General features: G+C 45.3%; 1 protein-coding gene across 29 annotated transcripts in view; it reads left to right on the top strand.

Moving 5' to 3' along the window:
- Positions 1-8733, top strand: part of ATXN2 (ataxin 2) — a 50647-nt gene extending 41914 nt beyond the window's left edge. For 14 of the 29 annotated variants that reach the window (XM_065033496.1, XM_065033495.1, XM_065033479.1 and 11 more), the window contains 3 exons: positions 2504-2649; positions 3504-3731; positions 7050-7493. In XM_065033496.1, the coding sequence (XP_064889568.1) occupies positions 2504-2649; positions 3504-3731; positions 7050-7253 (578 nt within the window). In that variant the 3' untranslated portion in view covers positions 7254-7493. Of the gene's footprint in view, positions 1-2503; positions 2650-3503; positions 6114-7049; positions 7975-8073 lie in introns of those variants that run through there. The other 15 variants (XM_065033489.1, XM_065033480.1, XM_065033488.1 and 12 more) reach the window with 4 other exon arrangements.
- The last annotated feature ends 3913 nt before the right edge of the window (positions 8734-12646 follow it).

Genomic DNA, 12646 nt, shown 5'->3' with positions numbered 1-12646 from the left:
TGTGGCAGGACGCGGGAAGCCTTGAATATCTTACAACTTGGAATTGATTTTCATATACGTTTTAAAACCTCCTGAACGGGGTTGAAGTTAATTTGCAGTCAGGCGTGCCAGCCCTGCAGCAGGATGAGAGCTGAGCAGGATTTTGGTAGCACGCCCTTCGGCAAACAAGTCAATCCCTCTCTGCAGTTTATTTCTACTACTTTGACAGAGATAATAACTCCTGGACTTTGTCAGAGTGTTGTATAATAACGAGGCTGAGAAATTTTCCTACTGTGGGAAACCGTAAACTTCATAACTGCAGTGGTTGGAAGTCAAATAGAAACATGGTTGAGATGCTGCTGCAAAATAATTTTCGTAGTGATGCAAAAAAAAAACCCCACTTTTCTTGCATTTGAAAGCATAACAAAGCGCAATGGCAGATGATACTGGTAGTTTTCCCAGTATGTATAGAAAAAATCAAAGTGTTTTCCAAACCCCTCTGAATCAGAAATGCTCATAGTGCATGAGGGTGCGTGTCCATTCACAGGCTCATGCATGAGTGTGTTAGGATCAACTCAAACTGCAGGAATGTGGGGTTACAAATGTATCTGAAGCTCATCTGCATTAATAGCCTGGAACTGTAGCGCACATCACTGCTGGACCATTTGCTCGGTGCAGATTTAATGGAGCTTTCAAGACAGCAGGACGGGATTAAGTTCAGTGGGGTAGGCACTTATTACATAGAGACCTTCACAGTGGCCTGTACAGGGGAGAAAAATCTCAATTAGGCAAAAAAAAATCCTGCCTAGATGTGTTCTAGGGAGTTGGAATATTGTAGAACTAGTATTTGTAAGCTTTCTAGCAAACCAAGCTGGAGGAAAACGAGGACTTGCAGAGGGCAGTAGCATGTCCGGGGCTGCTGTCCCTTTGAGACTTGTTTTTGCTGACCAGCATCGTGCTTTCACGTGCAGCTCCATTTTTATCCATTTTCTCCACCCATCTTGGCTTTCATCCCTTATATGCACACAAGCAGTTCTGTGTATTCGTGAACTTAGAGCCCAGCACAGCAAAACTCTTCAGAAGCTGCGGTTATTTGGAGAAGTGCGATCCCGTGACTCACAGCCATGAGTACACGGGGCAGGTGGTTGCAGCATCGCAGTCACACTCGGAGTTTCTCCCTGTGCCCCGATTTTCAGGTTTGTTTGTGAGGGCAAGAAAACAGCCCCCAAAACCCCATCACTTCTAAAGGTACGCTGCAGACAGGCACTTCAGCAGCCATCGAGTTCTCATGTCATCAAACCCCACTAAAAAAAGCTGTAACCCGGCAGAGAGTAAGCAGCAATTAACTTGCCAGAACAACAAAAAGGTACCAGAACAAATAAGGAACAGTTGCAGGAAACAGAGTCAGGAGCAGGCTGATGGTTCGCTTAGACTGTTTGTCTTTTAGCGCTGTTGTCAGCAAAACAAGCCCCACTTTGGCAAGCCGTAACAGCGGAGAGAGCCGTGCGTGTCGGCGTGGGCCGGAGCGCAGCTGCAAACTCGGCTGCTTGTTGTACACGTTCTAAAACCAATATAGATGCATTTTCTTAGGGTCTCACTTTCCACTTGCATGCTGGATCTGCTGACGTTACGGATTTTCATACTTTGCTCGATTCCCTCGGAATTAAACCCCACAATTTAGCGTGGCCTGTTTCGGAGCAGTTCAGGACTCTTCAAGGAGGGACTTGTTGATATGAGTTTGTTGTTGGAGACTGGTATGATGCGGTTTCACTGGTGTGAAAATTTTACGTTGTTGTTTTCCTTTTTTGGAACTTCATACCTTATTTGCTACTGTTTCAAGGAATTAAGATTTTCCTGGCAGTGTTGAGAAGCTCACAGAATGCTGGTGATTCAGAACATTCCCTTGAGGGGGGAGAAGGGACATTATTTTAGTACAAGATACTGGCTTCAGCAAAAATTTGATGTTCAAGCCGCCTCAGTTTCCTCCGCTGTTACGTATGTATTGTGTGTCCCTGTAGCTTTTAAGCATACATGCAGTGTATGTACTTTACACTGACTGTACTGTGAGCAATTTCCAGAAGAGTAGCATGGTGAGGTTAGCCAGGTATAAGGCCAAAGAATTTTTGGATGGTGGAAATAAAAATGGCTTGTAACACCTTTGAAAAGTATATTTCAGGAAAAACTAAATTGTATAAAAATGATAAATTTGATATTTTAAACTGGTCTGTTTGACAAAACAAAAGATGGAATACTGCTTTTTTCTATGTAGTATCTGTTACATTGTCAAGCTAGGGAAGATGAACTGTCTAATTATGGTTATTTATAGACTTTCCTGCAAAACCAAACTACACAAAAGCAAGGTAAGATACTCAGCTATTTGCAAGATAAATATTTTTTTCTTAGAAGGGGGAGGGAATTTATTTACAGTATGTTTGAGATATTGCAAAATCTTCGAGTGCAGATGGTGACTTGATGGCACGCACGTTCTGTACCTGTTGTTAAATATTCTTCTTTTTCATCCTAGTTTCCACCGGCTCACTTGCTCAGCAGTATGCCCACCCTAATGCTACCCTGCATCCGCATCCTCCGCATCCTCAGCCTTCTGCCACCCCGACTGGCCAGCAGCAAAGCCAACATGCTGGAAGCCACCCTGCTCCCAGCCCCGTGCAGGTAACAGCTCAAGGGAGTGAATGTCTTTACACTGTATATAACACGCTCTCCTGGAAGGGATTGCATCAGACTGATGCTTCGTGTTGATATATTGATTTCTTTGAGAGGAAAAATGGTAAGATGGAGCAGTTGCCCAGACGAACTGCATGTGGCACATCTCATGCAGGAGTTGTCTAGATTCCCTTCTGTTTTTTGGAAGGAAGGAAGTAGAGCTGCATAGTGTAGTTTCTCTCTACGTGCAGTGGCTCGGTGGTGGTCTCATGACATAGTTGTTGGATAAGCTAGCAGGGAAACTTGTGGCAGTCTCTTTTCCATAGTAAGGACCAATATCAAGAGTCCAGCCATTCATTTCTCCCTCTTCGCAGGGGATGAGATATAGCTTGTTTCCATGTTACTATTAAAGGGAGATCATGATTTTATCAGAGCTTTAATATGACTGGAGTTACAACTGAAAATAGCAGATAAATGCTGAGAAGTGTTTGATTGTATTTTGCCAAAGACAAGCAGCTGAAATCAAAATAGGTCTTGTGGTAGTGCTGCGTGCCTTAATTACCTGCTGGTAGTAACTTTGGGCTGCTAAATGCATCTGTGAAGTATGTCCAGCCCCATGGTTGCAGGGTCTCCTTATTTTTACCTGTCAGTGTAGGTTCTGTTTTCCAGGCTCCTGCTCGCATAACTAACTTAGTGCAAGGAGAAAATGAGCCTGGTGGAACTGACTGCAGATGGGGTGATCCCTAGATGTGCCACTATTTGCTATCGAGAGCGGTTTTGCAAACCTGTCTCACTCTGATTTATGGAATAAACGTGTCTCACTTATAGACCATAACCTAAATCATCTTCTGTCTTCTTTGCAGCATCATCAGCACCAGGCTGCTCAGGCACTCCACCTGGCAAACCCACAGCAGCAGTCGGCGATTTACCACGCAGGTCTAGCTCCAACCCCACCTTCCATGACGCCAGGCTCCAATACGCAGTCTCCACAAAATAGTTTTCCTACAGCACAACAAACAGTCTTCACCATTCATCCCTCCCATGTTCAACCTGCATATACCAATCCGCCACACATGGCCCATGTCCCCCAGGTAAACACAGTTTAACAACCTTCAAGACTAAATGTCTTAATGCCACAAAAGTTAGGACAGTCGGGCCTGCTGAAGTGATTTCCATTCTATCACCTCTCAGCAAAGACTACCTGTTGTGTTATTTAGGTTTCTGTCTGTACATTGCCTTTATTTAGAATTTTACAAGATATTCGGAGCTCAGCTTCCAACACTCAGTGCATCTACAGCTGTAGTTTAATGAAGACATCTTAAGGTGGCACTGCTACTGAAAGAAATTGAGCTCTCTTCCCAGTTCCCGGCTCCCACCCTTGCCCTGCCCCACCATTCTGCTCACAGAACTGTTTGACCATGCAGCAAACCAGACTGGGGACATGATTCAGCTGAAATGTGCCTCCCCAGCCCCCAGTTTAGGCTAATTTTCAGTCAAATCAGTTCACTGCATGACCCCAGGAAGAGCTGGCATACAGAAAGGTTGGAGGTGAGAGCTGTGCGGAGGAAGGCTGAATTGCTGCCCTTGGTGGCAGTTTTAAGCTCTGCGTTGTAGTCAAATTGATACGATTCCATCCAATAAAAGATTTTACACAGCATTACTAGGGAGTAGCAGTGCACTGCAGTGGGAGATAGGTGAGATTCAGTTCAGATGACTGCAAGACAATCCTTGCTGAAAGAAAAGCGTGTGCATGTGTGTGTGTGTCTGTGTGTGGTTCTGAACAAACTGCTCATGCAGGAGATCCCTTGTCCTTGTTGGGCAACTTAAAAACCAGTCCTTGCTTCAGGATCAGACACCCACTTCTCTTAACTGCTCTCTTGTGGTCAACTCACTGAAAAAAAAAAAAAGGATTTTGGGAAGGGAAGCACATGATTGATAACTCAAGACCTCTGTGTAAAGCAGGGTTACAAAGATTTTCTGATGTTTACTAAATCTCCTGGATTTAGTGTATTTTGTTAAGGAATGGACAATTAATCAGTATTCTTTCCTGCACAGTTCTTCTGCAGGCTGAGTACTTGGTGTCTGTTTTATACCTTCTCATACAGGTTAACAGTAGTTTGGGATCTCATGACTAACTGTAATTAGGGATGTTAGTCTAATAGCTGTCCAGTCCCTTGCAGAATTCTGATTGAATCTGGTCCTTGGGACAGTCAGTTAAGCCAACAAATTAATAGTTATTTAGGAATCGTTTTACTGATGTTGAGTTTTTAGCTTTTTTAATCCGTTAGGCTTTTTATTTCTGTGCTTTTGTTCTGTGGGAGGATAAGGAGAGGATGTCCTAACTCAACTACTGCTGTGGCATCTTGCCCTGTCCTCCCAGGCTCTGGTTTTTGCCCAAAACAAGATCACTTGCTCCGCTCTGGTGTGACAGCAGTGGTGTGGATGCCTGGGTTGTAGAGCTTCTCCAGGTGCCTTCACGCAGCCCTTCAGAGGGTCTCGAAGCTCCTGGGTTAGCAGCACATTGAAACGTGAAACACATTTGTTTCAAGGTCAGCTTAAAGATAAAACGCCCTGAATTGTGCTGTATACATCATGGCCAGGCCCACGCCTGCGCTATAGGATGTGACCGTTGCCTTCCTTTCTGTGTGCCAAGCGCTTAATAAGCAAAACCTCTTTAAAGTAAATCAGATGGAACTTTCAGTCAGAAGTGACTGCTCGGTCAGGGTTTTTTAGCAATGGCAGGCAGAGTTTGCCTTACCCAGGACTCCTGGCTTGCGCAGTCTCTTCTGCTGTCCTTTTTTAGTATGAAAACTGAAGTCTATCATCCATGATACTTACACCAAACTAACTGACTTTTCAACATTAAGTAGTCCCTCAGAAATCTCTAATGAAGGAATAACTACAGTTCTGTAAGAAATTTTAAATGGATGTTAACTAATCACCAGACTTAATAGTTTCTTAGCAGCCTCATTTCCAACTTCCGAACACAATTTTGAAATACCATGTAGTAGGAATTTCAGTTAGGCTGACACCAGGGGATCAGTTGAATTTCCCTTCAGGTTATCAGATGAATCTTGAGTGGTTAGATATCTCACTTGAGAAACAGTACTTGAAAATTCATTACAGAGTACTGTCAGCTGCCAATTTGCAAAGCGTTTTGAGCCCCAGCAGAAAATTTTTGTCCCGTGTGTGTTGAATACAGCTGCTGTATGAATAGCTGCTTTATGATGATGGCTGCTATAATAGCATGTTTGTCAAAGTAAAAATGGTGCTGATCCTGAAAGGTATTTCTGTTCCGCAGCCTTATCTTCTAAGCCTTTTTTAGAGCAAGAGTGAGATCTGAATTGCAGTTCCTGCCTTTAAAGGCTTCTTGAGTGCTACTAATACAGTGCAAGTCTGATAAAGAGTCTGAGGAATGTCTGTGATGAGTCAAGTAACCCTTTTGTCTTTAAGAAATAAAATTGTAGCCACTACCTGCTATCTGTCTTTACTGGCATGTGAAACTTGGGAGGCTCCAGTTCCTGCACCGTAGTGCTCTGCTAATGGGATATGGCAGAAGGACAAAACAAACCTTAGATACAAATGCTTTTTTGCTTTTTTTATTCCCAAGAGAAACCCCTGAGAGCTCCGAGAGTTCCTTAATCTTTTGTGTTTTGAAGAAACTAGCGTTTACTAGCTTTTTAAACCAAAAAATTGATGACCTCTGGAGTCACAAGCTGCTCTGAGCTCAAGAAGCCAAGTGACAAGTGGCTGAACTCGTTTGCCAGAAGGCGATCAGCCATCGTAACGATTAATCTCCTTTTTTCTGCTGAGACCTAAGATTACACAAGGACCTTTACTGTGATGATCTTAACTGGAAACAGAACAAAGCTGAATTAACAGTACAAAGGGATGAAATCACTCGAAGTGGCTGCTCGGATGAACAGTGGTGTGGGCGCAGGTCCCGGGGAGGGCGGTTTGGGGGCAGGAGTTGTGCGAGGAGCAGCTGGGGAAGCGATGCCAGATCCCAGCCTGGAATTCCTATCTGTACCCGGTGCATTCTCCGCATAGGAAATGCTTTGATGCAGGTTACTGACAGTAATGTTTTGAAGATGTGTTGCTGAGGTGTTTGATTTCTTTTTTAATATCCCACTGTTGATTGCTGGCACTTTCTCTCAGCGCTCACTGTCCAAATGGCTAAAATTGAGAATGTGACTCAGAGCCAGCAGTAAGGATTTGAACCTTTTTTGTTTTTCTTTTTAAATTATTTTTATGTTGAGATTTCTGGCTTAATCCCTATAGCTAATCTAGTTAAAATGGAGTACATCTCCAGATTTACTGGTACAGCTGGAGAAAGAAACTTCTGCCAGTCATGTGGCCGGGAGTGATGCCTCCTTGTGACCATGATACTAAAGAGCTCTTTGTTTCAGGCTCATGTACAGTCAGGAATGGTTCCTTCTCACCCAACTGCCCATGCTCCAATGATGCTAATGACGACACAACCACCTGGTGGTCCCCAAGCCGCCATCGCTCAAAGTGCACTACAGCCCATTCCCGTCTCGACAACAACACATTTCCCCTATATGACGCACCCTTCAGGTGAGGAGTGTGTGCCCGCGAGACCTGCACCGTAACTGAGCCAGGTCGGAGTGGTCAGAACTGTTGTGAAGCAGATTTGGGGGAAAAGCAAAAATAAAACCAAAAAAAAAACCAAAAGCCAGACCTTAAGATGTCCTTGTGGAGTGGCAGGCTGCTGAGGGCAGACTCCTTCTGCGTTTTGTGAGCCTAAACGTACGAGATTTAGCTAATTTAGCCAAAAATCTGCTTCTCTCTAGCGGAAGTAGAGAAGCGGATAACGGCGCGGACGCCGGCACTGTGGGACTGTTCTGTTCAGGTTTTGCCGTGGGGGATGGACTGTCTGTGTAGCCTGTTTATAGTGATCTGGGGGTTTATTTAATTTAAAGTGATCGGTCGTGAATATAGGAGTGAAAATGTTGCGTGGGAGTGAGGCTGTTAGACTTCTAATGACTGAAGTGACGACTGAAATCTAATCTTTAATTCAGAATAATATCCTGCAGCTTTAATTTTGGGAAAAGTAGGTGCTGTAATGACTTCTTTCCGCTTTAAATTTAACCTTTACCTAAGTTTATTGTAACTTGTTTCCAAACAGCCTCTAAACTTTTGTAGTGAACTAGATACCTGGTTTTGTTTCTTGGGGAATGTGTGAGCAGGACGAGGCTGCTTGCTGAGGGGTTAGGTAGGGGAAAAACCATCCAAAGGACATCTTGATATATGCAGGGTTTGTCTTGTTCATTAAAAAAAAAGAAGGAAAAAGAAAACCAATTAAAAATAAAATGTAAAGTTGAGCTCAGTAGTTGTCCTGTGACCACTTGACTAGCAAACTGTTGTGTGGCTTGCCAATTTATTATTTACATTTGAACTTTTTTTTTACAGTACAAGCCCACCACCAACAGCAGTTGTAAGGCTCATCTGGAATAACTGAAAGGCTGGATACCTTTTGTAGGCCAAATACCCTCCTTCTACTGCTTCTGCCAACTGGAAGCACAGAAAACTAGAATTTCATTTTATTTTGTTTTTAAAAAAAAAAAATACAAAACAAAAGAATTTGATTTCTTGTAACATCCACTAGGAATGCTAACAGTTCATCTTGCAGTGGGAGAGATTCGGACTGAGTAGAGGCATTTAGGAACTTGTGGGCTATTCCATAATTCCATGCACTGTATCTGAGTCCTGCAAGTGCCCCAACTCTGCTTGCTGAAAACTGGAAGTTATTTATTTTTTATTGACCCTTCAAAGTTACGAACTCATCAGCTAGCAAAAGAAGTAACAAGAGTGATTCTTGCTGCTATTATCACTAAAAATCAAGACTCGGAGATCCCTTTTACTTCTAACTAAACTTGAAAACAGGTTCAGTAAGAAAAAAGTTCTAATCGTCAAACTGATGAATTATTATTTATAAATCACGTTTGATGAGAGAATCACTATCGTGAGACAGTGATGTAACTTTTAAGTTAAGAAAACTTTTACTTTGTAGATAATATAAAATAAAAACTTAAAAAAAAAATAAAAAATAAAAAAAGTTTTAAAAACTGACCCACTCGGTGTTTGTGTCTTGTTTTACCACTGTCTTACCTCCGGCTTTCGATCCTGTTGAAGTAAAGGTTTTATGGAGCGTCGGGTAAGCTTTGTGTGTGTTTGTGGTGCAAAAATACACCAAGGGTTTCAAATCTGGGGTTCAGTGCAGGGTTCTAAAGGATTTCTGGGGCTCAGGTCTATTCCCAACACCTCGGGCTCCCACAGCGCTGTCACAAAGGTGTCATGACGGGGCCCTGAGGAGCGAGATGGTCAAACTGCGCAAGCCAAGGTGCTGCTGGAGAACCGAGAATGTGGGGTTGGAAGGGACCACCGGGATCGTCTGGTCCAACCGCGGCGGAAAAGGAAAGGAAGAAGTTGGGGTAAGCGTTCCTTGAAGAAAGATGGGGGGAAAGACGTGAGAAAGCAACCGTCACCTGCTGCGCTAACGCGCAGAGTAGTTACAACTGCTTGTAAAGTGCTGAGGCCTTCCTAGCCAGTCCATACAGCGCAAACTAACCAAGAGAGACTGGTTAAACTGGGCTATATGGTAGTTCCACATCAGAGGCAGGACTAGTAACCTGTTGTCTGCACAACCTTTGGGGCGCAGCAGTTACCATCCCCGGTGAAAAACACGCTGGGGAACACAAATCCACTGGAGCTTCTGTGCAAGTCCCTCCAGTGCAGTCAAATGTCATCTAATGGAGCAGCAGGGGGGGCACGAGGCCGGCGCAGAGCGTGACGGTGACTTGGTCGGGGCTCCTGGAATGAGGTTTCTGAGAAGGACCAGCCCGCCCAAGGTTTCTAAGGGTTTCTGGCTTTTAGGAGCCATTAATTGAGTATGGGTTAAAATAGCATCCAAGCACCTCGAGAGAATCAGACTAAAAGTGAGAAACGAGTTCTAAAAACAGTTTATTAAGAGCAGATTTTTTTTTTTTTTAATATTATGGTAAAATTGCATTATTCAAGAATAAGTTACTTGTACAGTACATACAGAAAATACATAGAAAAACCTACTATACAAGAAGAACTTTTCTGTGCAGGTGAAAATTAGAATTTTCGGATCAATGCGCTTTTCAGCCAACAAAGTGTTGGCTTTAATCATCGTGGTGAAGGCCGAGTTAGCGAGCAGTCGCCTCCCCCACCTCGGATAGTTGCTGGCAAAGGTTGGGTCTGTTCGCGTCGAACAAGCTTAAATTAAAATCTGTAATACTTGAACCTGTTAGTCAAGATTTCAAGGCTTTATCTGCTTGTTAGAGTAAAACTGCTCTGGATGGGCGACAGCTGCGTTCTGCGGTCTGGAGACTGAGAAATGAGAAGCTTTAGCCTCACCCCGGACCTTTTCCTAAAAGATTTGCCCCAAAATGATTTTGATGCCAAAGGCACTGGTAAGGTTGGTGGGCGGTGAGCTGGGTTACTGGTGCCGTTCCTTGGGGCTGGGACGTGGGAGGGAGGGATGGATGAAGAGATGAAATAACGCTTCGTGTCATTACCTTCTTGTAAACCTGTCACCCACAGGGACACGTGGAAGCCACCAGCGGGGAGGGTCTGTCGGCAAAGAGTGAGTGGTTTCTGATGGAGACGAGGGGGAGAAGTTCTGGTGGGACCCAAATCTTAGGTTCAGCCCGTCCCTGCTGTTGCAGAGTGAAGGCACTGCCTGGTTTGCATCTTTATTGCCAAAATTAACTGTCCTGAGTAGCAGTTTGAGATGGGGCGTCCCTCCCCTTGCGAGTGGACGGTGGGCAAGCGCATGGAATCAGTGCTGGTTGGGTCAGGACTTTGTTACTCTGGATCCAAACTCATGTTGCATGTGCCCATCTCCAGAAACGAGGCACAAGTCACGACCTCGTTGGTCACATCGGGATTGATTTCAGCTCTAGGAAACACTCTTTCTCCTCCATGGGAGCACAGGAGGTGACCGGATCCGCAGCCGTGCGGGGGGCTCTTCCCTGGGCTTTCCCTCCTCCCAAAACCCAGTGCTCATAGTTCATAAACACCAATAAAAACCCATGTGGGCCAGGGAACTAAACCTGTGAAGCCTGAGGCTCTTTTCCCAGGTTAGAGACAAATGTAAGATTTCCTTTGAGTTGCTTATTTTCCATAGAATGGAAGGGCATAATGCTCTTTGCTCGCTGCTGTAACGAAGAGGAGCACCTAATGGGCTGGATCAATGTGTCCAGCTCCGACCTGTGTTCCAAGCCAGATGTTTTCCAGGACAAATGGGGCTTCAAACTCAGCCCTCCAGGAGCTGGGGAAATAGCCCAAAAAATTTTAAAATATAGATGGAAATAATTAACTAATCAGAGCGACTTTTTTGCCTGCTCACGAGCAGGGAGAACGGGAGTTCGCATCCACTGGAGTTTGTTTGCACAGGGGAAGCAGCTGATGGGGCGGTAATGAACTCAACATATATTTTGCTAATCAAGCACAGCAATTTCCATTTAAACCACAGAGAAACCCCTTGCAATTAAACTGCAGGTTAAAAATACCACATGCGAGTGCATGTTTCCTTGCTGGCACTCGAACAACAAGCCCCGGCGTGCCAAAACAACCCGTCCCAGCAGCATCTGATTTATCTGGCAAGGGCTGCACTGGTTGTGAATATCAATCCCTTTTCCCAGCCTGCTCTTTGTTGCAGATGCTCTGAGCACAGGGTGATTTGGATGAGCCCACCTCGTCTTTTGGGGAAAGACCCCTTTGAACACCTGGAGCTCAGCAGGACTAAAAATCAGCTCTTTGAACCTCACAAGATTTAGCATATAAAAGTGTTTTCCAAGGCGTGGATGCGCCATGAACCATGCACCGAGCAAGGAAAGGGGCCGACAACTTGTGCATCCTCCCCTTCTCCATCCCCATAAGTAAATGCAAGACCATGGGGAGTTATTTATTAGCCATGAAGGGACCTGACTTGCCTGGCACAAACCGACCCCGGCTCCATGCTCCTGCCGTTCCCTGCAGCCTTTGTGTGGGTCTGGGGAGAAAAATGGGATGTGGATTCGGCTGAGAAGCTGCAGCCCAGGACAGGGCTGGCTTTGTTTCTCCGGGTTTGGCAGTGCCGGAGACGCGACTGGCCAGTGCCATTTGCTCTTAACGCTCCTGTTTCAAGAGTGAGTGTGTGACGGCATGTGACAAAATTCTGGTCCCCACCGAAATACAGGATTCCTCCCCGTGCATCCATTTTCAAGTTGTTTTTTAACAGAGAAAATGGGGGGGGTAGGGGGTGGGATTACTTTGCCTGCTTTAAATGCACAAAGGAGAGGAGCCCTTGGAGAGAGCTGGGGCAAGAGATGGGGAGGCACTAAATGCAAATGCTAAACAGTACCTCACATCAATGGGATCCTGTTTCTCTCAACCCTTATCCTTTACTACTTCTAAACCCAGATTTGCTCCCTGGGCTGCATTTGGCCCCAGCTATTTTGTCCCTGCCTGGTCCTGGCTCCTGCTGGTGCGACATCCCCGGCAATTCCTGCCCTTGAGCAGAGCTTGGCTCCTTGGCCTTTGGCTACCAACCGGGCTTACCCCATGCTGGCTTAACGCCAAAGCCCTGCCTAGAGCTTGGATTTCTGCAGAGCTCCCTAACTGCGACCCACAAGGCTTTTTGTTCGCTTGCTTTCAAATTAATTCCTAAATGTTAATGCTCCTGAGGGCTCCCACTTCTCCTGCAATGTCAAGGAAAAACAAAAATAAAAGGCTTCCCTGTGCGGCCATTTAAAGGCAAGTTTTGCATCCAAAATCCCGGGGAGCTGAGAAATCTGGAAGTTGGGTGCTGCGAACATCCCCTCCCGTGTGTCGCAACGGCCCTGGCCCCTTCCTTATTCTCAAAATAGTGGCAGCTTTGCAGAAGCGGTTCCTCTCTGGGGGCGGCTGCCCCAGGTGAAGCGGCAGCTGGGGCTGCAGGGGACGGGACGGGACGGGACGGGACGGGGACGGTGCT

The sequence above is a fragment of the Columba livia genome, chromosome 17 (assembly GCF_036013475.1).
Source record: "Columba livia isolate bColLiv1 breed racing homer chromosome 17, bColLiv1.pat.W.v2, whole genome shotgun sequence".
Lineage (NCBI taxonomy): Eukaryota > Metazoa > Chordata > Aves > Columbiformes > Columbidae > Columba > Columba livia.
The sequence above is the reverse complement of the archived record's forward strand: the minus strand, read 5'-3'. Positions and strand labels throughout refer to the sequence as shown.